The following is a 25,786-nucleotide window of genomic DNA, read 5'->3' as shown; positions in this document are numbered from 1 at the left end:
ATGCTGCTTGGCCTGCTGTGTTCATCCAGCCCTGCACCTTGTTGTCTATAATTTTAAACACCTCAGTTAGCTTAAAATTTAGTGTTGACAATCCGTTGAGATCTGATCCATTATTTTTCCACTGGAGCCTATCAGAGCAGCACTGAGAAAACTCTAAACTTTAAGTAAAATTGTTGATGCAGATTTGAAAACCATGAATCCAGACAGATTTACCATACTTTAAAAATAGGATATAGACAGACAAGGAAAAGCAAAACATTGCAGACCCTGGCAATCTGTAACAATGACTACACATACTGAAAACATTCAGCTGGTCATGAAGCACCTATCAGGGGTGAGAAACAAAATTAACATTTCAGGTCAGATGACCTCCATCAGGTCATCTGCAAATTCTGCAAACAGAATTTGTTTGGGTATGAATCCATTATTACCAGTCTGGAATTGTAAAGCACAAAGAGGCCATGGTGCCTTTGCCAGCTCTTGAAAGAGCTATCCGATTTCTCTGACTCTCGCCACGTAGATAAGCTTCCTCGACTCTTAGGCAGTACTTTCGCAATTATAATCATTCATTGCACAAAAAAAAACAATTTCCTAACTTGCCATGGTTCTTTTATCTTAATTCTGTATCCTCCGGTGATCAACCCTCCTGCAGTGAAAACAGTTTATTGTGCAGGGGCAGAGGAACTTACGGATTTTGCACCGAGGTCTTAGGAAGCAACAGAGCATATTGAGAGATTAGTTAGCAAAGCATATTGGATCTTGGGTATCAAGAACAGAGGTACTGGTTACAGAAGTAGGGAAATTATGTTGAAGTTTCTTAAAGCTCTGGTTAGGCCACATCTAGAGTATTGAAGCCAGTACTGGTCACAACATTTTTGAAAAAGTGAGAGTTCTTGAAAGCATGTGGAGGAGAGTTACCAAAATGCTTCTAAACATGAGGAATTTTAGCTACAAAGTTAGGTTGGAGAAAATGATTTGTTCTCTTTGGAGCAAAGGAGATTGAAGAGAACACAAACAGTGGGTTTGGCTGCAGATCTGGCAGCATCTGTGGACAAAGAAACAATTAACATTTCATGTTGAACATAGTCTTGAGTTCTTAAGAAGTCATTTTCCGCTCGGAATTTTTCTCCCTCCACTGCGTCACCTCTGAGTATTTCCAACACTTTGATTTTTATTTTGGATTTTCAGCATCTGCAGCATTATGCTTTTACTGTAGAAATTGAAGGAATATTTGATCGAGGTGTATACATTTTTAAGAGGTTTAGAGGCGAGACCAAGAGAAGTTGTTCCTGTGAAATAATGATGCCAGGACTAAGGGATGTAGATTTTCAAATTTTTTGACATGAATTACATAGGAAATGTGAGGAAAAATGTATTATGCAGTGATTGGTAATGACTTGGAACCTGCTGTTGATGAGCCTGGTGGAACCAAATGATCGATGATTTCAAAAAGAAATTTGATCCCTACTTGCGGTGAACTACCAGAGGAAGTGGTAAATGTTACAACATTTAAGACATTTGTAGACATAATGAATAGGAAAGATTTAAAGGAATATGGGCCAAGTGCAGGCAAGTGGGACTAGTTTGGTTTGGGAAACTTGGTCGGCATGGACTAGTTGGACTGAAGGGTCCGTTTCCATGCTGTATAACTCTATGACTCTCTCTATGAATAAAACTTGCAGACCCATTATGACAGGGCAAGGAAGGGGATCTGACTGCATTACTGTACAGAAAGCCAGCATGAAATTCATGAGTCAAATAGTTATAATGCCTGGAAGTGGCCAACTGAAATCCTGGAGAACGATTAATTGGTGCGAAACATATTTAACTATTATTGTCATCTAGATGGAAAACTGCTGACAAAGTGAAATGTTTAATATCTTGAAGTCACATTATATAGATTACTATTCTTTCATTGATTGGAAGAGCAAATTGACAGAAAAGAAAGGAGTAATTTGTATTTTCAAAAGATGCATCTCAGACTGTAGCATAAAGTTGGAGAATTTACAGTTCATCAACAAGCTGAATAATACTGTATTATCCTGCACACGAGTGTCTACAGTACTCTGTCTAACCCCATTTATATATGACTTAGTTATACCAGCGAATAAATAATAATTATTATATTTCAATGGACTTCTGATAGGTTTTGCTTCTGAATGTCTAAGTTGCAGAGAAACACTGGGAAAATCACACTAAATATCCAAGAATACGCATCGTATTGATAAGACAGGCAGGTGGGTGGAGGGGACAGGGTTACCTCTTTCATAAGCAATGAAATTAAATCAATAGCAAGAAGTGATATAGGATCGGAAGGCGTAGAATCTGTGTAGGTAGAGTTGAGGAATCAGATGAAAGACCCTGATGGAAGTTATGTACAGGCCTCCTAGCAATAGTCAGTATATGGGGCAGAAAATCAATCATGAGATAGAAAAGGCATATAAAAAAGGCACTATTACAGTAGTCATGGGGGACTTCAATATTCAGGTGGACTGCAAAAATCAGGTTGGTAGCAGATCCCAAGAAAAGAAATTTGTGGAATTTCTACAGATGTTTTATTTTGGAGCAGCTTGTGCTCGAACCCACTGGGGTACAAGCAGTTGTGGATTTGGTGATTTATGATTAGGAACCTTAAAGTGAAGGAACCCCTAGAGGGCGGTAACCATAAGTTGGTAGGTTTCACCATGCAGCTTGAGAAGGAGAATCTGAACTCCGATGTAACAGTATTACAGTTGACTAAAGGTAACTACAAAAACATGAGGGAGGAGATGGCCAGAGTTAATTGAAAGGGGAGTCCAGCAAAGAAGACAGTGGAGCAACAATGGCAAGAATTTTTGGAGTAATTCGGGAGGCACAGTATAAATTCATTGTAAGGAAGAAGGCACATACTAATGGAAGGACTATGCAAGCATGGCTGACAAGGGAAGTCGGTGACAGCATGAAAGCAAAAGAAAAGGCATACAATGTGGTGAAGATTAGGGGGAAGCCAGAGGATTGGGAGGCCTTTAAAAACCAGCAGAGGACAATTAACAAGCAATAAGGTAGAGAAGATGAAATACGAGAGCAAACTAGCTAATAATTGAAAGAAGATTGCAAGAGATTTTTTAGATAGATAAAAAGTAAGAGAGAGGCATGAGTGGACATTGGACTGCTGGAAATTGAGGTTGGAGAAGTAGTAATGGGGACCAGAGAAATGGCAGAGAAACTGAATAGGTACTTTGCATCAGTCTTCAAGTTGAACGACACCAGCAACATACCAGGTAAAATAATTTTAATTATGTTCTCATATCATCTGGTTTGTATTTGGTTATAACCTTAAATTTAATCTAAATGGCTAGTTAATGTGATGAATTTTGCTGTGTTACTGTTAATGTTTTACTAAAGAAATGTTTATGGTAGAGTAAAGATGCAAAGTAACAAATGTGGAATTACCCAATAGGCATAAATGTGGCTTTCAACAATTTTCTCTTGAAGTATAGCTGTTAGATAGTGACTCAAAGTTTGATTCAATTTTTATGGAGTTCCAAATTTTTGATGTTTTTTTACGTTGCCTCTTACACTTCATTTTAAAAAAGTGATTACACATATTCGCTGAAATCAGTCTTCCATGGGTATTAATCTGCCTATCATTTAAAAAATGTGATGCCTTTGTGAGGATACGCCCAGTGCCATAGGTTACCTTCAACCAATCAGGTCCAACAGTGGAAACTCTGACCAATGTTGATGTTGAAGCATCTATTACTGAGCCACTCTGTCCTCTGATCTATAGGACTGGAGCCAAGTGCTTGTTTTTATGTCTGACTCACCTGTTATATTGTATACTTTTACTGAATAAAGATGTAAAGGATGCAGTAATTTAGGACAAGTTTTAAATGTAACCATGTACAATCCACTCACTTTAACATGTTGCTTTTCTCCAACTCCATTACAGTATTAGAATCCTTGATTCTAAGTGAACTTTGCTCCCCAGCCTGGCAAAAATACAACAAATATACAAATAAGCTCAATAAAAACATAGAAAATAAGAGTAGGAGTAAGCATTTTGACCCTTCAAGCCTATTCTGCCATTCAGTATGAACATTGCTGATCATACAACTCAGTACTCTGTTCCCACATTTTCCTTTTTGATCCTTTTATCCCTAAGAACTGTAACTCCTTCTTTGAAACATTCAATGTTTTGGCTTCAACCACTTTCTGTGGCAGAGAATGCCACAAGTTTCCCATTCTCTGGGTGAAGAAATTTCTCCTCACCTTAGTTTCTAAGTAGCCTAACCCGTGTCTTTAAACTGTGACCCCTAGTTCTGGATTCCCTATTATCAGGAACATTCTTTCTGCATTCACCCTTTCTAGTCCTGTTAGAACTTTTTAAGTTTCTTTTGAGATCTCGCTTCATTTTTCTAATGTACATAGTCCTAACTGATCCAGTCTCTCTTCACATTTCAGTTATCTGTGACCAGGAATCAGTCTATTTCACTCCTTCCATAAGCAGAATATTCTTCCTCAAAGAAAGAGACCAAAACTGCACGCAACATTCCTAGTCTGCCAAGGTCCTGTACAAGTGCAGCAAAACATCCCTGCTCCTCTACTCAAGTTCTCTCCCTATGAAGCCCAACATATCATTTGTCTTCTTCATCGTCTGCTGCATCTGCCTGTTTCAGCAACCAGTGTACAGGATGCCCGAGTCTCGTTGCACCTCCCCCTTTCCCAATCTCTCACTGTTCAGTTAATATGCCTTCCTGTTTCTGTTGCCAAATTCACATTTATCACATTATATTTCCTCTGACATGCATTTGCCCAAGCATTAAGCCTATCCAAACCACACTGAAGCATCTCTGCAAATCCTTCTTACAGTTTGCCGTCCCACACAGCTTTGTTTCATCTGCCAACTTGGAGATATTACATTTAGTTTCTTCTTCTAAATCATTGATGTATATTGTGAATAGGTGGGGTCCAAGCACTGATCGCTGTGGTTCCCCACTAGTCACTGGCTACCATTCAAAAAAGACCTGTTTATTCCTACTGTTTGCTTTCTGGTTGTCAACCAGTTCTTTATCCATGTCAGTACGCTACTTCAATTTTACATGCTAATCTCTTATGTTGAACCTTATCAAAGTCTGTCATAAACTCCAAGTCAACCACATCTACTGGCGCTGCATTATCAGCTCTATTAGTTCCAAGAGATTTGTCAAGCATGATTTCTCTTTTGTAAATCCTGCTGACTCAGTCCAATTCTGTTTTCCTATCCAATCCTTTTCAAAGCACTGTGCTATTAAGTCTTTTATAATGTGCTCTATTATTTCCCCCACTACCAATGTCAGGCCAATTGGTCATTAATTTCCTGTTTTCTTCCTACCTTTTTTAAAATAGTGGGATTACATTGGCTATCCTGCATCCCTCTAGAATTATCCCAGAGTCTAGAGGATCTTGAATGATGACCACCAATGCATCCAATATTTCTAAGGCCACTTCCTTAAGTGCTTTGGGATGTGAATTTTAGGGCCTTGGGAATTTATGGTCTTTATTTTGCCCAACACAATTTACTTCCTGCTTTCCTTGCGTTCCTCCTTCACCAGACCCTACATTCCCCAATGTTTTTGGGATGTTATTTCTTCCTCCTTTGTGATGACAATCAAAATATGTATTTAACCGGTCTGCCATCTTTGTTCCCCATTATAACTGACCTGTTTCTGACTTTGAGGGATTTGATTTGTCTGAGGAAAAGTTTACAATCAGTTTGATGTCCACTAGCTTACTCTTATACTCTACTTTCTGCCTCTTAATCAATGGGCAGGCGATGGCCTAGTGGTATTATTGCTGGACTGTTAATCCAGAGACCCAGAAAACGTTCTGGAGACCTGGGGTCAGATCCCACCGCAGCAGATGATGGAATTTGAATTCAATAAAATATCTGGAATTAAGAATCTACGATGACCATGTCGGAAAAACCCATCTGGTTCACTAATGTCCTTAGGGAAGGAAACTGCCATCCTTCCCTGGTCTGGCCTACATGCAACTCCAGGCCCACAGCAGACTCTGAACTGGCCTCTGGGCAATTAGGAATGGGCAAGAAATGCTGCCTATAGCCAGCAAAACCCTCATCTCGTTAATGAATTTAAAAAAAAAAATCCATACACCCCCACCCTTTGCTGAAATGTAAACTGCTTCCAATCAGGTCTGCTGATTTTTTTGGCCAATTTATATGCTCCTTTCCTGGGCCTAGTACTACCTAATGTAGTGCACTTGAAGAACAGTGATACCGCTACTATCTTTGAGACCAGAATGCCTCAGTTCAAGTCCCACTTGCTTCAGAGATCTGTCATAACCTATCTGAATAGATTGATGAAAAATATCTATTATCCATAATTTCCCTTGTTAGCCACAGGACTTGGCCACGTTTCCTATTTTATCAGCAGGATTTCTAACAACTCAAACTCTTCAGATCTGTAAATATCCTTGACTGCACAAGTTAGTCCTGAATCCATTTATATATCTATTGTCCTTTGCTGAGACCTGCTGTTCCTCAGCTTTACATTCTTAACATCTATCTCATCTAAAATTAGAGCCCCAGCCTGCTCCATTCTTTTCACATCTTTCACACCCATTTTGCTTCTGTTTCAAACTGACCACTTCCCTGTTACTCCAAGTTCAGATTTTTCAGCTCTGTACCCTTATCATTGCAATATCTAAGGGTATTTGTAGTGGCTCTCAAAAGACTCACATTAAATGATAACCCAGTTGTGACAAGCTGTACTTCCTGCGGAAATATCTACTAAGACCATCCAACTTCCCGCTCAACTGATAAACCAATCATTTACAGCCTTCAACACTGGCCAAGCAGATGCCCTCCATTTAAAAAAAAATGCAAAGGATATCATGTCTCATGCTTGTTCCAAAAGCAGTTTGATAATAACTTGGCAAATGTCATCACAGACACTAGAATTGACATAAAACAACAAAGTGTCAACACAACTTTAAATTGTGTAATTCAAATCTCAGCAGGTGTCAATATCCTGAAAATGAAGAGAGTTCCGGTTAGTAATCTGTCAGAAAGTTATAAAGAAAGGCAGAGAAAGCTGAGCGGAAGCAAAATTTTTAAAAGGCTTGAGGTTTAACTCTGTCAGCAGAGTTTGTGCAGGTGGGACTCGAGGTGGGAGGCTAAGTATCCCCAATCCCAACACCCTGCCTTCCTCCAATTCCCTGTGAGGCTTGAGAAGTTTTAACTTTACATATTGATCATCAATCTTGTGTGTGAATTGGCCAGGTTGCACTTTGTTTTCTGGCAATTGGTAATGGACTTTTGGACAGCAGGAGGCCACAGCCAGAGACCCCAGAGGAATGATCCTTTGAATTCAATATGTGGAAAGGAACAGGGATTGGTTGTGCACCATGTTAAAGGGAGGGAATTGTGAGGCATGAAGGGACCGGAATTCTTTAAGGAGAGTGGAGGAACACTGCTCCTCCTGGCTGATGTGGAAGCCAAAAACAAAAAGGCTGTGACTACTAACACCACACATGTATGCATTATGCACTGCTTCAGAATCTGCACGTGCAGGCCTAACAGAACTGGTGCAATCGCATTTAAGTGGGTTCTTTGGCCGTATGAAAAATGATGGCGATCAAACAGGCACAATAACCAACTAATGCAAGTGAATGAGGCCCAAGGCTTGATGTATTTATTTGTGAGATGGGGCCTGGAAGGTGGGAAGTGGATCTTGAAAGAACGGGAATAGGAAGGGAGACTGTGAATTGGGGGATGGCTGCAATGTTCCCCTTCACTCCATCCCCTCTCTGACTGTCCTTTCGCCTCCCCCGCAACCTTGTGTAACCATCCCACTTCTCTGTAGATAGCCCCCGATTCCTGCTTCTCTGCCCTCTGTCCCACCCTCCCCAGGTGTAAGTAGACACTGATAAACAAAAATGAAATTACTTTCCTGACTAGGTTCTGTTGTCCACCTGGAAGAGAAGAAGCCTTACCTACCTAGGACTAAGGAAGAATTAGAATCAAGCTTTGACCATAATGTGGGAACCTGATCTGCAATTTAAGACAAAACCCTGCCAGTTCCCAGTAAATGTCTAAAATTGCCTACAAAAATGTAGTTCAGATTATTCTGTTCCACTCAGAAGAGGGCAGTGGAATGGAAATTATAAATTGCTTCTTTTAATTTTAACTGTGAGCCAACAGTTTCTCAGATTATATTTTTGATAAAGTTCTACGCTATGATCTGCTTCTGAGGCTTTAAATGAAAGCACAAAGCTTATCAAATAAATAGGTGGAAAGTCAGTTGTATTTATCACTAATTCATTAATAGGCAGGTTAACATTTCAAGAAGCCAAAAACAAGTTAGTTTTCCAGTGACTGAAGAGAAATCGTTATTGAGGTATAATGTTCCCTTGTCCTTTTGTCCTTTGGAAGGTGATTCAACTAGAATTAGACTGTCAGATCTCTCACCTCTATTAGCAACTTCAATGTAAGGTGGCTCAGTGATTAACACTGCTGCCTGACAGCGCCAAGGACCCAGGTTCAATTTCACCCTCGGGTGACTGTCAGTGTGGAGTTTGCACATTCTCCCTTTGTCTGCGTGGGTTTCTGCCGGGTGCTCCAGTTTCCTCCCACAGTCCAAAGATGTGCAAATTAGGTGGATTGGCCATGCTAAATTGCCCAAATGTTCGTGTAGGTTAGATGCATTAGCCTTGGGAAAAGCAGGGTTACAGTGAAAGGGTAAGGGGATGGGTCTCGGTGGGATGCTCTTCAGAGGGTTGGTTTAGACTTGTTGGGCCAAATGGCTTATTTCCATATTGTAGGGACTGTAAGAATAAATTTAAGGTGATGTTACATAAGTGTTTTGATAATTCTTCCACACTCTGGTTAAGTATGTGTCTAGCAAATGAGGTATTGCCTGTGGTTTATTGTCTCTGCTTTTTTTTAATTTCCATATTTATTTTTTTCCAACTTAGGTCAGAGTGACTCAGAAGCTACCCAATCACCGCACAGCAGGAATTCTCATGTTTCTGATCCTCCATTAGAGCAGTGTGCAGTCATTACCCTTCACTTCTCATCAGCTCTATGTGGCTTGCTTGCTAACCTACTGGCAACTATTCCAGAAGACACATTAAATGCAGTCAAGCAAAACCAGTTGCTTGCAGCTTTCCATGGGTAGGTAATAACAATGTTTGGAAATTTTTTGAAGGATGGTAATGTTCTCTTGAAGATTACAGAGGATGTTGTCGCAGAATTTGCTGAAGTATGACACCTTGGTGCACATTAGTAACATACTAGGACAGTGGAACAGCTAGAATCTTAACAGCAGTGGAAGCACCAGTCTTATTCTTGAATCAATGAGATTTAAGGATTGAGAAAAGAAACAGAGTAAGGACATATGAGTGTAAATTAAGCTGGATATATTGGAGTCCAATCAGATACAGAACAAGAAATAAGAAAGTCTTGATGCTATTCAGAAGCACATGTTTTTCAGAATGTTGCAGCAAGAGTGAGCTGGTGTTTTTGCAAGCCCGATGGCGAAGTGGTGTCAATTCTCTGGCAACTTGTGGTGATTCACATTGCAAATGCATCTCTTCCTTGGGACAAGTTGCTGGGCACTATATGTTTTATAAACTGTAAATGTCATGAGATCCATCATTATTTTGGCAGTAAATTCAAATCCATTGTGTTAGTCAACCATGTGTAGGACTGAAACCTCCTACCCAATAACTAAGAAACCATCTAATAAAAGTTTGTGCGGGTAAATTTTGACTCATGATGGGAAATCAACAGCAGTCTTGCAAGGGAGGCTTCATTAGTGGACAGATAAATTCTGATGGCACAAAATAGAAGCAGGAAAAGATTTAACATTCTAGCAACATCTGTGGAGAGAGAGAGAAAGAGAGAATGGGCTGGACCTCTTTCTTCGTGGTGGGAGCTGAAAGATAATTGGCTTTGTATTTTAGCCTCTCAAAATATTGGCTGCAGAGCCACAGTCTTCATTGCCAGGGGCAAGTGTCAGCTGAAGTTGGGCCCGCCAACCCTGGAAAAGTTTTGTATGCAGATGGGCTGTCTATAAAACATGTATCGATGCTGTCGGAATTTGACCCTGCAGCCCATGCTTCGCACACCCACTTATCCACTTTCTCACTTGCCGTGCCCCATCCATGCTTCCTCATGTCCCATGGGCCATTATGCTGCTGTACCAAAGCATACCACTTCACTGCTGATTCATCAACTGTGTAGAAGCCATGGAGTCTATGTTGACAGATAGATGTGTGAAAAAAACTTTAAAATGAATGATTAATTCACAACTTATTTAAAAACCAAGCTCTTTGTGCAACAGGGCAATAAAAGTGTCAGCCAAACCCTTTAGCGTTTTAATAACTGAGGCTATAAGGCACTTAAAATCAATTTGATATTTTTAAATAACCTGTTCAGGAATATTATAACACATCCCAGGAGCAGGTGGAATTTGAACCTGGGCCTTTGGCCCAGAGCTAAGGCTGCTACATCACAAGAGCTCTGCTTAAGACTTCTTGAGCTTGTCTAAACATTGTGGAATTGATAGCGATCAGTCCGCAGAACAGTCATTCCATCTGGTCCTTGGGTGTCTCGGTTCTCTGATAATTGTGTGGTGTCTTAGGCAAGCCTTATTCTGTATTCTCGACTGAGATCCCAAAAATCTATTAAATTGTTGAAATAGTGCCACTGTTTAGTTGCTCAATGACAACAGACAGGGTAAGGTGTAAGATTGGCTATCGACCCACACCGAGAAAAATTCTAATTCGTCATATGTTTTCTATATAAGAACATAATAAATAGAGTAGGAATATGCCATTCATCCTCCTCAGCCTACCCCACCATTCTATTAGATCATGGCGGCTGTGCCCAGGCTTCAGTTTCTCTTTCACACAAGCTCCTTTTGGCCCTGAACTCCTCTGTTTCAAAAATTGATCTTTTCTTTAAATACTTGGATTTATCTAGCCTACAGACTCTCTGGGGTAGAGAATCCCAGACATTCACTGCTCTCCGTTAATAAATTCCTTCACATCTCAGTTTTAATTGAGTGTCCCTTTATTCTGTAACCATGTCTACTAGTTCAAGATTCCACCACTAGTGGAAGCATACTCTCAGCATCTACCCTGTCAAGCTCCCTCAGTATGTTTTGATAAGATTACCCTGAATTCCTCTAAACTCTAATGAACAAAGGCTAATCTATTTAGGCATTCCTGATAAGTGAACCCTTTATCCCAGGAATCAGCCTAGTGAACTTCTTTTGAGCTGCCACCAATGCCATTACATCCTTTCTGAAATACATAGACAAAAAACATATACAGTACTCCAGATGCAGCCTCTTCAACACCCGATATAATTGTAACATCTTTGCTGTTTTTAAATTAATCAATAATGGCTAAAATTCAGTTTGCCTGCTTAATTACTTGCTACACCTGTGTGCTAAGTTTTTGTGTTTTATGCACAAGAATACCCAGATGCCTCTGCCCTTCACTATTTTAGAGTCTTTTATTTTTGTCCAGTCACTATCCACTCAAAACATGTCTATATCTCCTTGCAGATCCTTGTGTCTCCATCAAAATGTGCCTTCCCACCTATTTTTATATTGTCAGTACGTGTTTGCATTCAACTATGGCCACTCCTATAAGTCATTAATGTAGACAGTATATAATATGTAGTTCATAAACTTTTAAATTTTGAAATACCATCCACAATGCAGCTTTTGGAATGAAAATTATCTTCCGTATTAGAATGCTACTTCTAATGGTTCCCAATGGTTTTTTAATATGTATATTATGAATGAAGGATGTACATTCCACTGTTCATCCTCATCATCCCACCCATATATACTACTAAATTTTTCTGATTTCTGACATTATGAGCAAAATGATTTTTCCGTCCCCCATCACAGCTGTTTTCATCTGGCTGGAACTGATGAGCATGTAGCTAATTTGGAATTGTGGAGGGATCAAAGCATTTTCTCAGTCTTTTAATAATTAGACATTAGACAAAGGAAATGACTTCTCCAGATTGCAGCCACTGCAATGCTTTGACAGTAAAGCCGGGTTATAACATTTAGATTTTTTTTTCCTAAATTCTCTATGAGGATTACTTCAGAATAAAGCTGAGCTATTAATTGAATCGACCAGTTGAAAAATGAATATTTTAGCATTTTTCTTGTAATAGTATAAACAATCAGATGAAACAAAGACTGCTTTGTTAATTTATTAAAACATACATTTATCAAGCATACCTATATAAAACGTACATTTATATGTTAGTCATTTATCATATGTTTGGAATGTTTTACGTAGCTATTCTATTAGCTCATCTCCATCCCTTACAAGCTATCAAAATCGTTCTTCACCTGTTTCTTGACTTAAAAATGCACAAAACAGAAAAATTTGACACCCCCAATGAGAACTAACATAAAAATAGAAAATGCTGAAGATCTGAAATCAAAATGCAAAATCCTGGAAATACTCCATAGATCGGTAGCATTTTGAAGAGAGTAGACAAACTAAACTGACAGATTGGTGACCTTTCAAATGAAAAAAATGGAGATCATAAAGGGGAAAGTTGGGGTGGTCATAAATCTACTGAACTGAAATATTAACTTGCTTTTCCCTCCATAGTTTCTATCAGACTTTCTGAGCATTTACAGCTCTTTTGTTCTTATCACACCCGATCTAACACAGGAAACTAACCATTTCTCATTATTGTAACCTGACAAATGGTGCAACAAAGTAATAAAGCCCAGGTTCTGCAAATGGAAGAAATGATGCTTGCTTTTCCTCCAATACTTTCACAAAACTATAAATAGTTGTTATGAATGCTAAGCACAATAAGATCAGTATTTTCTTTTAACTCCTAATTCTGTGTTAAGATGCAGCCACCAGTGACCTTACTGGCAATTCTCCATACTCTGAACTCTAGGAAGACAAGCCAAACTAGGTCTGTTAAAATCAAAGTATTGTGGATGCTGGAAATCTGAAATGAACTAGTATATGCTGGAGAAACTCAGCAAATCTGGTAGTATCTGTGAAGAGAGAAACAGAGTTATGTTTCGAGTCCACTGTGACTCTTTTTCAGAGCTCAGTCTAACAAAGTCTTTGGTGGATTCACCTTCCTAAGGCAGAAGTTAGATCAGCAAGCTTCAGCCAACTTCACAAGCACTGTATTTTTCAGCACTTGTCATTTCAATTATGGTTCATCCACAAATATTGTGGCTGGGTATGTAAACCAGTGACTTTTCTTTCAAAGAAAAGAATTACTAGCTGCCGGGTAGTATCACTATCACTGGAATCATGATCGAGAGAGGTTTGAAATAAGGCCTTTGTTTTGTTTAATTGCCTTGGCCATGTCAGTACTAATCACTTTCCTTCAATCGATATAAGGTATTTTCTTGATTTGAGGCAGTGTGTGACTGAGATAACAGACTACTTTAGAAGGTTGAAGTCATGATCCTTCTGACAGCCAATCGATGGCCTGCAAAGTAATTCATCTTGTTCCTTCCATTATTTCCAGAACCCACCACATTCTGATTCGCATGGCACTAGCTTTCAGATCAGAGAACAACTAGCAGATGCATTTATTTTATCAGCTATCTATTCATTTAAGCATACAGGGAGTCCCTGATTTAAGAACGTCGGACTTACAAACGCTAATACTTAAGAATGTGATCTCATGATATCATGGAGTGATTTTAAAATGCTCCCTCCACATAAATGCTTCAACTAATCCCTGGTCGCCACCTATCTGTTGTATCTCTCAAATTTTTGCTGTCATCTCCCAAGAAATTTTAATATTTCAATAAGGCTGCCTCTGATTCTTGTAAATTCCCATGAATGCAGGCCCTACCTACACAACCTCTCCTCATAAGACAGTTTGGCCATATCTGGTATCAGCCTAGTGAACTTTCTCTGGGCTGCCTCCAAAACCAGATATGCATTTGCTGAGATAATGGGCCCACAGCTGTTCATAATATTCCAGCTGTGGTCTGATGTGTGCCTTTTATAGTTTTAGCAAAACTTCACTACTTTTATATTCCATTGCCTTTGAAGTAATGGCCTGTCAATTTGATTTCCCTACCAGCCTCTTAACTGGAATCCTAGCTTCTTGTGATTCATGTATGAGGGTTCCCAAATCCCTCTGTTTGTCATCTTTCTGCAGTCTTTCTTCGTGTAATATTCAGCTCCTGTATTCTTCCTGCCAAACTACAGAACCTCATATTTATCTGCGTGGAGTTTGCACGTTCTCCCCATGTCTGCATGGGTTTCCTCTAGGTGCTCCAGTTTCTTCCCATAGTCCAAAGATGTGCAGGTTAAGTGGATGGGCCATGCTAAATTGCTCTGTAGTATCTAGGGATGTGCAAGCTAGGTGGATTAGTCATGGTAAATAAAGGAATAGGGTAGCAGGATGGGATGCTCTTTGTGGGGTCGTGCAGGCTAGGTGGGCCGAGTGAACTATTTCTGGACGGTAGGGATTCTATGATTCTATAATGAGTAGAATGTACTATAAACAATTGGGGGAAAATAAGGGATATGGAGTGCACACATTTCTAACCTTATGAATATTATAAGTTTTAGATTGAAGACAGGAAGCATGAAATTTGGTGGAGAATGTTTTTGAGGTTTAGACCATATGACACAATTTGCTTAGAAACTCAATGGAGAGAGTGGGCAAAAGGTCAAAGCAAGGTTTAACAGAATTGAAAAGCTCCAAAGAGAAAGATGAAACTTACAGAAAAAGAATAGAAAGAGGAGTTGAAGATAAGCTCAGACCTAAAGTTGGTAAGCCAACTATATGTCATGGGGTTAAACAGGCAGAGAGAGAAATACTGAAAGAGTTGGTGAGTGGGAGCAAGGTTGGGGATAGTTGCAAGAAAGAAAAATGACAACCTTTTGTATTTTGGAGAGCTAGTGGTCTCTTTGGATTTCCAGAAGGCCTTTGACAGAATGCTGCACAGGAGGCTGCCAAATAAGATAAGAGCCCATGGTGTTAGAGGCAAAGTACTGGCATAGATAGGGGATTGGCTGACTGGCAGAAGGCAGAGAGTGGGGTAAAGGGGTCTTTTCTCAGGATGGCACCCAGTGACTCGTGCAGTTCCTCAGGGGTAAGTGTTGAGACCACAACTATTCACGTTATACATTAACAATCCGGAAGAAGTAACTGAGGGCATTGTTGCTAAGTTTGCAGGTGTCATGGAAATAGGTAGAAGGACACATAGCATTGAGGAAGTGGGGAGGATGCAGAAAGATTTGGACAGGCTAGAAGAATGGGCAAAGAAGTGGCAGTTGGAATATAGTGTGGGAAAGTTAGAGTTTATGCAGTTTGGTATGAAGAATTGAAGCATAGACTATTTTCTAAACCTGGAAATGCTTCAGAAATCTGAAGCACAAGTGGACTTGGGAGTCCTAGTTCTTAAGGTCAACATGCAGGTTCAATGGCAGTTAAAAAAGTAAATGCAATGTTAGCATTCATTTTAAGAGGACGAGAATACAAGAGCAGAGATATACTGTTGAGGCTCTGATCAGACTGCGTTTGGAATATTATGAGCAGTTTTGGGCTCCGTATCTAAGGAAGGATGCACCGGCCTTGGAGGGTGTCCAGATGAGGTTTACAGGAATGACTCCGGGAATGAAGAGCTTGTCATGTGAGGACTTCACCTGACGAAAGAGCAGCATTGCGAAAGCTTGTGATTTCAAATAAACCTGTTAGACTATAACCTGCTATCGTGTAACTTCTGACTACGTGAGGAGCAGTTGAGAACTCTGGATCTATACTTGATGGAGTTTAAAAGGATCGGGGAATCTCATTGAGACTTACGGAATACTGAGAGACCTGGATAAGAATGGATGTGGAAGAGATGATTCCACTAGTAGGAGAGACTAGGTCTGCAGAGCACAGATTCAGAGTGAAGGGATGACCCTTTAGAACTGAGATGAGGATGAGTTTCTTCAGCCAGAGGGTGGTTAGTCTGTGGAACTCATTGCTGCATACGGCTGTGAGCCCAAGTCATTTAGTATATTTAAGTCCAAGATGGGTTGTGGATAAGTAAGGGCCTTGAGAGTTATTGGGAGAAGACAAGAGAACGGGATTGAGAAATGTAGCAGGCATAATTGAATGGTGGAGCAGATTCAATGGGCCAGTGGTCTAATTATGCTCCTTTATCTGATGGTTTTATATCTTATGGTTACAAACACCTAAAATGAAAGCATTTCCATTTCCCTTAAATTTTATTTATTTCATTCTGGCGTATTTAATTTCATTTGTTCATGGGTTGTGCACATCATTTGAAAACTCAATATTTTTTGTCCATCTGTAATTACCTTGGAGTAAGTGGTGGCTGAACTACCTTTTGAACCACTGCAGTCCATCTGGCATAGGTATAGGAACAGCGTTCTAGGATTTTGACCCAACGACTGAAGGAACAGCAATTTAGTTCCAATTCAGGATAGTGTGTGGAATTGGCAGGATGCATTCACATTGTGGTGTTGTCAAGCTTCTGCCCTTGTCCTTTAAGTGGTAAAGGTTGTGAGTTTGAACAGTGCTGTTAAGGAGGTTTGGTGATTTGCTGCTCTTGTATATGGTACATACTGCCTCTACCATGTGCTAGTTGTAAAGGGAGTGAAGGAAAGTAAAAAATACTGGAGGAACTCGGCAGGTCTGGCAGCATCTGTGGAAAGAGAAACACTTTTATGTTTCAAGTCTGCTGTGATTCTTCAGTTAATCAAGCAGTTAACATAAAATACATTCTGTATCTAAAAATATTTAATAGCTTTTGGTTTGATAAATGACTTAATTGCATGAAATGAACAAAGAAAACCTTTAACCACTTTATATCCAGTGAAATACATATTTAAGGGTAACACTGCATGTATTCTAATTCAATTCCATCCATTAACTCCTCCAATACCACTAGCTGCCTCAGAAAGGCAGCCAACATAAAGACCCCTCCCATCCCAGTTAGTATCTCTTACAATCTCTTCTATAGGACAGAAGATACAAAACCTTAAACACAAGGACCAACAGATTAAAGAACAGCTTTATCCATGCTATTATTTGACTTCTGAACAGACTTCTCAAGTTTCAAGTTTAATATTGACTTCGCTCTTTGTGCACCTTTTCTGCAAATGTAACATTTGTATTCCTCGCTCTGTTCTATTACCCGTATGTACATTGTATGGTATGATCTGCGTGTACTGCATGCAAAACAAAACTTTTCACTGTACCTTGGTAAATGTGACAATAATAAATCAAATCAAAGCCAGCTATCATAACTGCTGAAAAGTATAAAACATTTTCATTTTATTAAAATTATTAAAGACTTGTTTGAAATTTAAGTACTTTGGGCTGTTGGTGAATGATTGGATGTTATGATCATATATTTAGGTAATACAAAAGCATCCAACATACTGTTACAATTTCATTTCATTTTACATGCTTTGTTTTCTTAAAGTTTGGTAAACACTGGTTTGCTGGAGAGGTGCCTGTGGGAGTTGGGAGCACCACTGACTCGCCTTAACCACTACGAAGATATTAAAGCTCAGGTCAGTGTAATAAACTGCAGTTTGGATCCTTAATATTTATATGAAGAAAGATCCTGAAGCTAAAGTTAACTTTCTACTGCTGCCAGTATTTACAATAATAACAGAGAGCCACATTCATCAACTGACCTTAAGTTAACACTCTACATCACTATTATTCACTGCAACAGGCTCTTCATCCATTTGTTTTTTTAAAGCCATTAACAAATACTACCCATTTGTCTGGAGGTCCATAGCAAAATTTAAATTTATGAGTTTACTAGCCTGCAAATATTCTGTCATGGTCCAGATTACTCCCATCCCAGTTTTGTTGTAGCAAAGTTGTACTCCTGTCTCCCTTCTCAATATCTGTTTCCTCTAATTTCTGCTTCTCAACTATTCCACTGACTAAATGCAACATTGAAACATGTCATCCCAATATGACTAGCCTTTAGCCTCATGCCTCTGAGGCTTGATTTATATTGCACCTGTCAACATTTGTTTAAACCAGTTTCCTTTTTCCACCTGCGCTAACCAGTCCTAACTCTAGAGCAAAGCAAAGCAAAAATTGCTGCTTCAACACTCAACTTCATTCTGAATCCATCCTTTTGATTCTGACCGGAAGTGCATATTTGGCCATGAGGGCACATGCTGTGCTCATCTATTCAATAAGTCAGATTATTGCCCAGGTCTGAAACTTAGATTAATTTATGATAATTTGACCAAAGTGGAAATGTTTCAAATCAGCACAATTCTGCTCTTTCTCTTGTATAATCAAGGAAATATCTTTCACAATTCACCATTTTCTGCTACTTACAATTAATCCCATCAATTCATGCATAAAATTCAAACGTTGTGTGCCACAGTCCACTGATTAAAGGTGCACATTGGACCCTGTGTGTTTCTGCTGTGGGGTTTTTAATTAATATCTTGTATAATGGTGTGTTTAATTATTGTTTTTCTCTGCAGGTTTTGAGCCACCTTCAATATCTGTCTGCATTTTCTGGTTTAGTTCAACACTGTTTCGTCTTGCATCCAGATCACGTAACTCAGGATGACTTTCTGAAGCCATTGTTGTTAAATATATTCACTGTACTTTGTATACGGTGCAAGGATTATTTTGGTAATGTATTGTAATGTTTCTTCATCTTTCCTTCACACAATGGCCATGCAAAATTGGTGTGTTCTTCTTTTCAGAGAAACTTAAATTAGATTCATCAGTGAGGAAGCTATTTAGTTGTTTTAACAATGCATTTATGTAGTAACACATAAAAGAAAAGTCCTACAGAACTGGACAAATTTATAATCACAAATGGGCCACTGAGATGATCGGAAGGGTGACAAAGTGACCTGTTTTTTATGGGGGGCTTCAGTAAAAGAAACCAGGAGATCAGACTGATTCCTGGGCATGTGGTCTCGGAGTTGAGCACACACTTGCCAACAATGTTTCCCCGTTCAGTTCTTACCAATTACAAAAGACCAGAATAATAAAAATAGGGAACTCAATTGGGAATTTTAAAAGCTAGAGAATATTGCAATGGCTAGAAAATACAAGGTCTTGTACAGACATAAGCAAGAGGATGAGAATTTAAATATGAACCATTTAAAATGACAGCAATTTCTGACCTGTTCTAAGAAATTAAATTTTTGTAAGAGCATTAAACCTTACTTACCTGCACAAATAAGGTCTGTCCAAAGAAAAGTGAATGGAAATTTAAATTGCAAAAGAAAAGCTTTGCATGACCAGGTGAAATTGTGCAATGATATTTACAGGGAGGGTGCATTGGGAGAGCAAGGTAGCATTGGGGAAACCTAGCAAGCCATGGATGTTTTGACAAGCTGGTTGGCTGCTGAATGGGAAAATGGTATGTCACAAAGGAGAAAAGGCAAGCTATCAAGATTTATACTGTACACTCTTCAGTGGTGTGGTTTGACAACCAACTACATCCATTCAAGTTGAAATTGAAGATCAATGTGGTTAGTTTCACACAGTAAAACCTGCTTCTACCATGTTATTTCTTTTAAGTTTAATTTAGATATATGTGAGGTGTTGTATTTTTGGGAAGGCAAACCAGGGCAGGACTTGTACAGTTAATGGGTAGGACCCTGGGGAATGTTGCCAAACACAGAGACTTCGGGAGCAGGTGCATAGTTCCTTGAAAGTGGAGTGACAGGTAAACCGGGTGGTGAAGAAGGCTTTTGGCACATTTGCCTTCATTGTTCCCAACATTGAGTGCAGGAATTAGGCTGTCATGTTGCAGCTATGTATCTTTTTAAAAAAAGCTGCCATAAAAATGTTGTATTCCAAAAATTAATTAAAATAAAGAGCTAGTCAAAATAAAGAGCTAGTCGGCAGCTCACACATAACATATTCAATGAAACACTTATAATTGGAACACGACATCATTACTTTAATGTCCAATTCCTCTGATAATAAAGGCTTACAATTCTATAAGTCGTCATAATGTTTTACGAATGGTATATTGGTGAGGTCACTATTGGAATATGGCATACAATTCTGGTCACCCTTCTATGGGAAGGGTGTTGTTAAACTTGAGAGGGTGCAGAAAAGTTTGACAAGGATGTTGCTGGGACTGGAGGGTTTGAGTTATAGCAAGAAGCTAAATAAGTTGTCACCATTCACTCTGGAGTGTCGAAGACTGAGGGGGTGACCTTTATAGAGGTTTATAAAATCATGAAGGGCATGGGTAGGGAAAATGGCTGAGGTCTTTTCCCCAGAGTGAGGGAGTCCAAAACTAGAGGGCATAGGTTTAAAGTGAGAGAGGAATTTTTTAAAAAGGACCATAGGGGTAACATTTTTAACAAAGGGTGTGGAGCACGTATGGAACAAGCTGCCAGAGGAAATGATGGAGGCGGGTACAATTACAACATTTAAAAGGCATCTGGATGGGACGAGGTCAGATTGGGATGGCTGATTGGCGCTGATGAGTTGGATCAAAGGATCTGTTTCCGGGCTGTATAAAATTATGACTCTCTAACTTTTTTGTATTTTAAGTACGTTTGTGTTTTCTCTTTCCTGTCATGGAAAAGGTCTGGTATCGGATACAGGTACGTAATGTGAGTGGACAAAAATTGGCAAACGGAATATGTTGTGGGAAAATGTGAAGTTTGGCAGGAAGGAAAAAATAGCAGGGTATTACTGAAATGGGGAATGACTGGAATTTAGAGAAGCAGAGGGATCTAGATTCTCTCTCGAAATGCAAAACATTAGGAAGTTTTATAGGATGCAAACGTTTATTGCAAAAAGAATTGGACTTTAAAGTTAGGAAGACACATTTCAGTTATAATTGTTTAATTGGATATATTTTGAGTGAGTTGCCAACTATCTCTTTATTTTAATTAATTTTTGGAATGATAAAACTTTTAAGGCAGTTTTTTTTTAAGATGCACTTTAGATAAGTTAGTAATTTAAAGATATTTCGGTTCCTGTTGTGAATATTTACTTTTCATGTTGCACATTGATAAATGTACCAGGAAATTTGTTTTTAGTTTTAAATCAGTTAGATTGATTACCTCAGCAGATGAGGGAACCCCAGATGCAATGTTGGATGAACTGTCCAATAAGTACAATATTCTGACTGCGGCCTGCCTGGTACCAGGGTTAAGAATATCTCTTCCTTAGGAAATAGTTAGGATCTAACTTAATAAGCAATTAAAAGACCATCTCTGAAAGTGATAACATGATAGCAACATGAAATAATTAAGCAGCAACAACTGTTGTGTGTTAAAATTGAAATCCTGTTGTAGAAAGAGAAGTGATCCTGTTGAAACATAAGATTCTGAGGGGCCTTAACATGGTTGATGTTGACAAGCTGTTTACCCTAACCAAAGACTCTAAAATAAGAAGGCACAGATTCAGGACAAGAGGTCATTCATCTATGAGTGCAGAGCTGGATGAACACAGGCCAAGCAGCATCGTAGGAGCAGAAAGGCTGACGTTTCGGGCCTAGACCCTTCTTCAGAGCATTTCTGATGAAGGGTCTAGGCCCGAAACGTCAGCGTTTCTGCTCCTACGATGCTGTTTGGCCTGCTGTGTTATCCAGCTCTGCACCTTGTTGTCTCGGATTCTCCAGCATCTGCAGTTCCTACTATCTCTGATTCATTTATGAGTATTTATTTTCACTTGTAGGATTGGGAACATTTAAAATTCTTAACCTAGAAAGCTGTGGATGCTTATATGTTGATGATATTCAAAACTGAAATCAATGGAAATTTGGATTCTTAAGGGAATCTAGGGATATGGGATTAGAACAGGAAAGTGGAAGCTAAGACTAAAAGTCAGTCTTGATCTTACTGAATGGCAAGCTGGCTCTTAGGGATATATGACCTCCTCCTGCTCCTATATCTAGGCTCTCATACTACTTAGCTTGCCAGATTGTTGTAATTTGTTTTTACTAAGAATGTCAAATATCGCCCGAGAATGTAAAGTATAGCGCATTGAAATAGAATTCAGCGGCAAATGGATTATTCATTCTGTAAACAGTTGTGTATGTTTGTTGTGCTCTAGACGCGTACTTTTAAATACAATATTAAACATTAGCAAAGGATTTTGCAAAAATAGACTGAAGTCAAAACCTGACATGTCTATTGTCACCCATCAGTAGTTCTTAGTAGCTGAGGACCCTGATTTTTAAGCTAGTGATTTTTCAATGTCAGCCTAATAACTATCTGTCTTGCAGGCTGTGAGGTAACATCTGCCATCTACCAAGCATGGACAGACTTATTTATGCTTTTGAACACAATCCTACGGAAAACTGCTCAGGATACATTCCCAGCAGTTGTAACTGCAGTGGCAAAACATTGGGCTGCTCTCATAGGTAATATAAACTAGCTAATGTGTGCATACTTTGTATTCAAGAGACCAGACTTTTCCCCTGAGGATACTTTAAATCAGTCGTGCCCACTTGAACTGATGCAGCTTTACTGTGTGTGCATCTTGTGACCAAATATTTTAAGTATAAATTTTAATTTCATAACTAAATTTGAATGCATATAGCTCCAGTACTATTCCTGTTATTTTCATATTGAAATATACAATGAATACTGCGTAGGCGATCGCACATAATTTTATTTCGTTGGACACCAAATCTGGAAGTTTTAATGTGGTGTTTTATATACGCACGCACATGCACACACACTCCATGAGGCATTCTTAGACGTTAGTTGTCATTTGAACATGTCTGATATAAATTGCAGCAATAGTACGCTGTAAACAGCAGGCTACTTACTGCTCAGAGGAGACCTCTAATCCAAAACGTATAATATGCCATGTCACTTACCTTTGCTATTTTAAAGCTTTATTTAAAATTAATCTCTACAGGGTGAAATTCATCATTGTAAGTGGCTGTAATTTAGTATGCAATACTGCAGAAATATTTTGATCTATTTTATGATTTGTTTTCTCATTTAACAGATGCATATTGACTACCAAAAAACCTGTCAGCTGTTAAAATTGTCTGTCATTTTCCTGTAACTCCAGTGGAAATGGTTGTGTGTACGTTTATAATCCTTTTTGAAAGCTGGACAAGAATTTCTTTCTGTTGATTGTGGGATTTGTACTCAATAAACCTAGTGAAATTTGGATTTGTATTGTCACTTTTTCCGAGAACAACTACATGTATCCTCAAGGTGTCAATTTTCTCTAGGGTATAATTTCACACATTCTGGAAGACCCCCGCTATCTATAATATTCTTCACATGACAATGAACATTTGCTTGCCGTGCAACTGGAAGGCATAACAGGAGAGCCTTTCCTGCTCTTCCAGTCACTGCCTGTAGCAAGCACTTTCTAGCAACAAGTTGCCATATTTTGATGAACAGCAGAATTTACAGTGATACTTAATTCATCTATCCTCAAAGCACCCGATCCATTTATAGCTTCCCAATTATTACCTGACTGAAAAAACCAACTGATTTAACACTGTTGCAAGATTAAACCCAAGCCTTTATTGGTCTCAATGTGATAATGCCATTAAGTTTTATAATATTATATGATGTTGCTATTATACAATTGCAAGAATGAGGTTTGTATCATGTAATGAATATTTGTATGTCTTTTAGGTACGATTTCCTTGTGCATTCAGATGTCTACCACCAGACCCAGTTTGTATACAGTATCCTTACAATTCATTTCTCTCCTTCTGACTGAAGAGGGAAAGAGGCAATGCCAAATTGGAGCTATAAATTGCTCAATCAACTGTCTGGCTCTTACAAAGCTTTTAGATGGAAATGAAGGGGATGAATCATCAGGCAGCCAGCTCTGTGAGAGCCTATTAAAGGTATTTGGTGAATTCCAATGCAAATAAATTGTACTTGTTTTGAATGTATGAGGAATTTAAATTAATCTGTATTAATACAGTGTTTCCAATGAGAGTGCTGCATTATTGGAACTGTTTTCTTTGAGATGAGGCATTAAACGGATGGCCCATCTGCTGCCTGTGACAGGGATAAAAACTCTTGTGGCTTTAATTTGAAGAAGAGTGGGGTAGATATTAACAGGAAAAGACAGAGTAGACAAACTATTTCCACTGGCTGGGGATTCTAGAGCTAAGGGGAATATTCTGAGGATTAGGGCCAGGACATTCAGGAGAACTGTTAGGAATCACTTCTACACACACATAGTCGTAGATGTTTTGGAACTCTCTTCCACAAATGGCAGTGGATGACGGATCAGTTGTTAGTTTTAAATTTGAAATAGATAAATTATTATTAAGCCAAGACATTAAGGGACAAGGACTGAAGGCAGATACATGGAGATGGACCACAGAGCAGCCTTGATCTCAGTGAATGATGGAACAGGCTTGAGAGCTTGAATGACCTAACCTCCAAGCTTTTGGCCAATATTTATTCTGCAAAACAACTGTACAAAAATTAATTATCTGATCATTATCTCATTGCTGTTTATGGAAACTTGCTTCAAGAAGTTCGTGGCATTGTTACAATGTTGCAGTATTAACTATACTTCAAAAGCACTTCATTGACAGTAAAATACTTTGGGGCAGCCTAAGGCTGTAAATGGGATTATAGAAATGCAAATCTGTCATTTTTTTCCCCTTTTTTCAATCTCAAGTACTTCAGATTGAACACTGATTCCTAACCAGACAGATTTTGAGTACAGTGCATAACAAAATTGTTACTGACACAGTGAGCTCAAACCACATACTGAGCAGGCATATAACAGCACCAATTCAGCTTCTCGTATTGGTGTTATGCGGACTGAATCTCCCTGTAGTTTAAAGATTGTTCCCAGGAGCTGAACCAGGACAATGTGTGCTGGTGAACGAAGAGTCTTTTTCTCTGCTCTTCTCCAATCACTTAAAATTCTCTAAAGCGTTAGAATAGTACATGTGGTATTGATTTTCACTTTTTGTCTTTGGATATGAAATCTTGCCTTTCTAAGATAATATTATGAAAGAACTGTGCCAGATGTTGCTGTAGAAATAATAGGGGCCACTGCTGATTATGTAGAAATCAAACAGTGACTTACAATAACTAAACGTGCAATTAAGTACAGAAGATGGGAGTTGATGTCTGAGATATCCTACTTTTCCAAAATTTTTACGGTTATGGTATCGTGTCAAGAGAGTCATCTTCACTTTCAATGGACTTCATTTATTATTTGAGCCTTCGGGATTCAGTATCAAGTTCAGTTATTTTAGAATGCTTCCTTTTTTTACCCACCCCCACGCCCAGGTTGTGACATGACATGGGTTGCTTTCTGCACAGCCAGTTTTATCCACTCTCAGTCCCCATTATCAGCTATCTAGCTTTTCTTCTTGGCATACTATCGTGTTTTCTGCCTGAGGAATATTCTATTTAATATTTTACCCTAATATCTCTTTTTTAGATGCAAGTGTACCAGTTTCTCTTTTAACAACTAAAACAATGCTGGTGATCTGTTCAGAATCCTTCCATCAACATCCAACAAAGTTAATCTCTTTCTTACCTCTGAAGAAAACCTTAAAATCCACATTTGGCCATCCTCACCACAGATTCTGTTCTGTGACACAATGCAGAAACCTAATTCTTGCTTTCTGATAGCATGATAAAAATTTCCCTCGTCTCCATTGCTTTGACATACTCTGATCTTTTATTCAGGTTGTTATGACACAGAAAGAGAGAGAGAGAGCCAAATCAAACTAGCCTCCCTATCCTTGTATTCATCACATTGTCCTATTAAAATGTTCAATGATCCTCAAAGTTGATCCCCATTATGCCTAACCAGATGTTTTAAATAACTAGC

General features: G+C 38.9%; 1 protein-coding gene across 1 annotated transcript in view; it reads left to right on the top strand.

Annotated features, from left to right (window-relative positions):
• rttn (rotatin) overlaps nucleotides 1-25,786 on the top strand; it is a 181,259-nt gene that overhangs the window by 131,211 nt on the left and 24,262 nt on the right. The window contains exons 28-33 of the mRNA XM_048595750.1: nucleotides 2,691-2,742; nucleotides 8,956-9,154; nucleotides 17,457-17,547; nucleotides 18,493-18,646; nucleotides 22,224-22,361; nucleotides 23,605-23,822. Of these exons, the coding sequence (XP_048451707.1) occupies nucleotides 2,691-2,742; nucleotides 8,956-9,154; nucleotides 17,457-17,547; nucleotides 18,493-18,646; nucleotides 22,224-22,361; nucleotides 23,605-23,822 (852 nt within the window). The remainder of the gene's footprint in view (nucleotides 1-2,690; nucleotides 2,743-8,955; nucleotides 9,155-17,456; nucleotides 17,548-18,492; nucleotides 18,647-22,223; nucleotides 22,362-23,604; nucleotides 23,823-25,786) is intronic.

The sequence above is a fragment of the Rhincodon typus genome, chromosome 4 (genome assembly GCF_021869965.1).
Source record: "Rhincodon typus isolate 14 chromosome 4, sRhiTyp1.1, whole genome shotgun sequence".
Classification (NCBI taxonomy): Eukaryota; Metazoa; Chordata; class Chondrichthyes; order Orectolobiformes; family Rhincodontidae; genus Rhincodon; species Rhincodon typus.
Note: the sequence above shows the minus strand (reverse complement) of the source record. Positions and strands in the feature narration are given on the sequence as shown.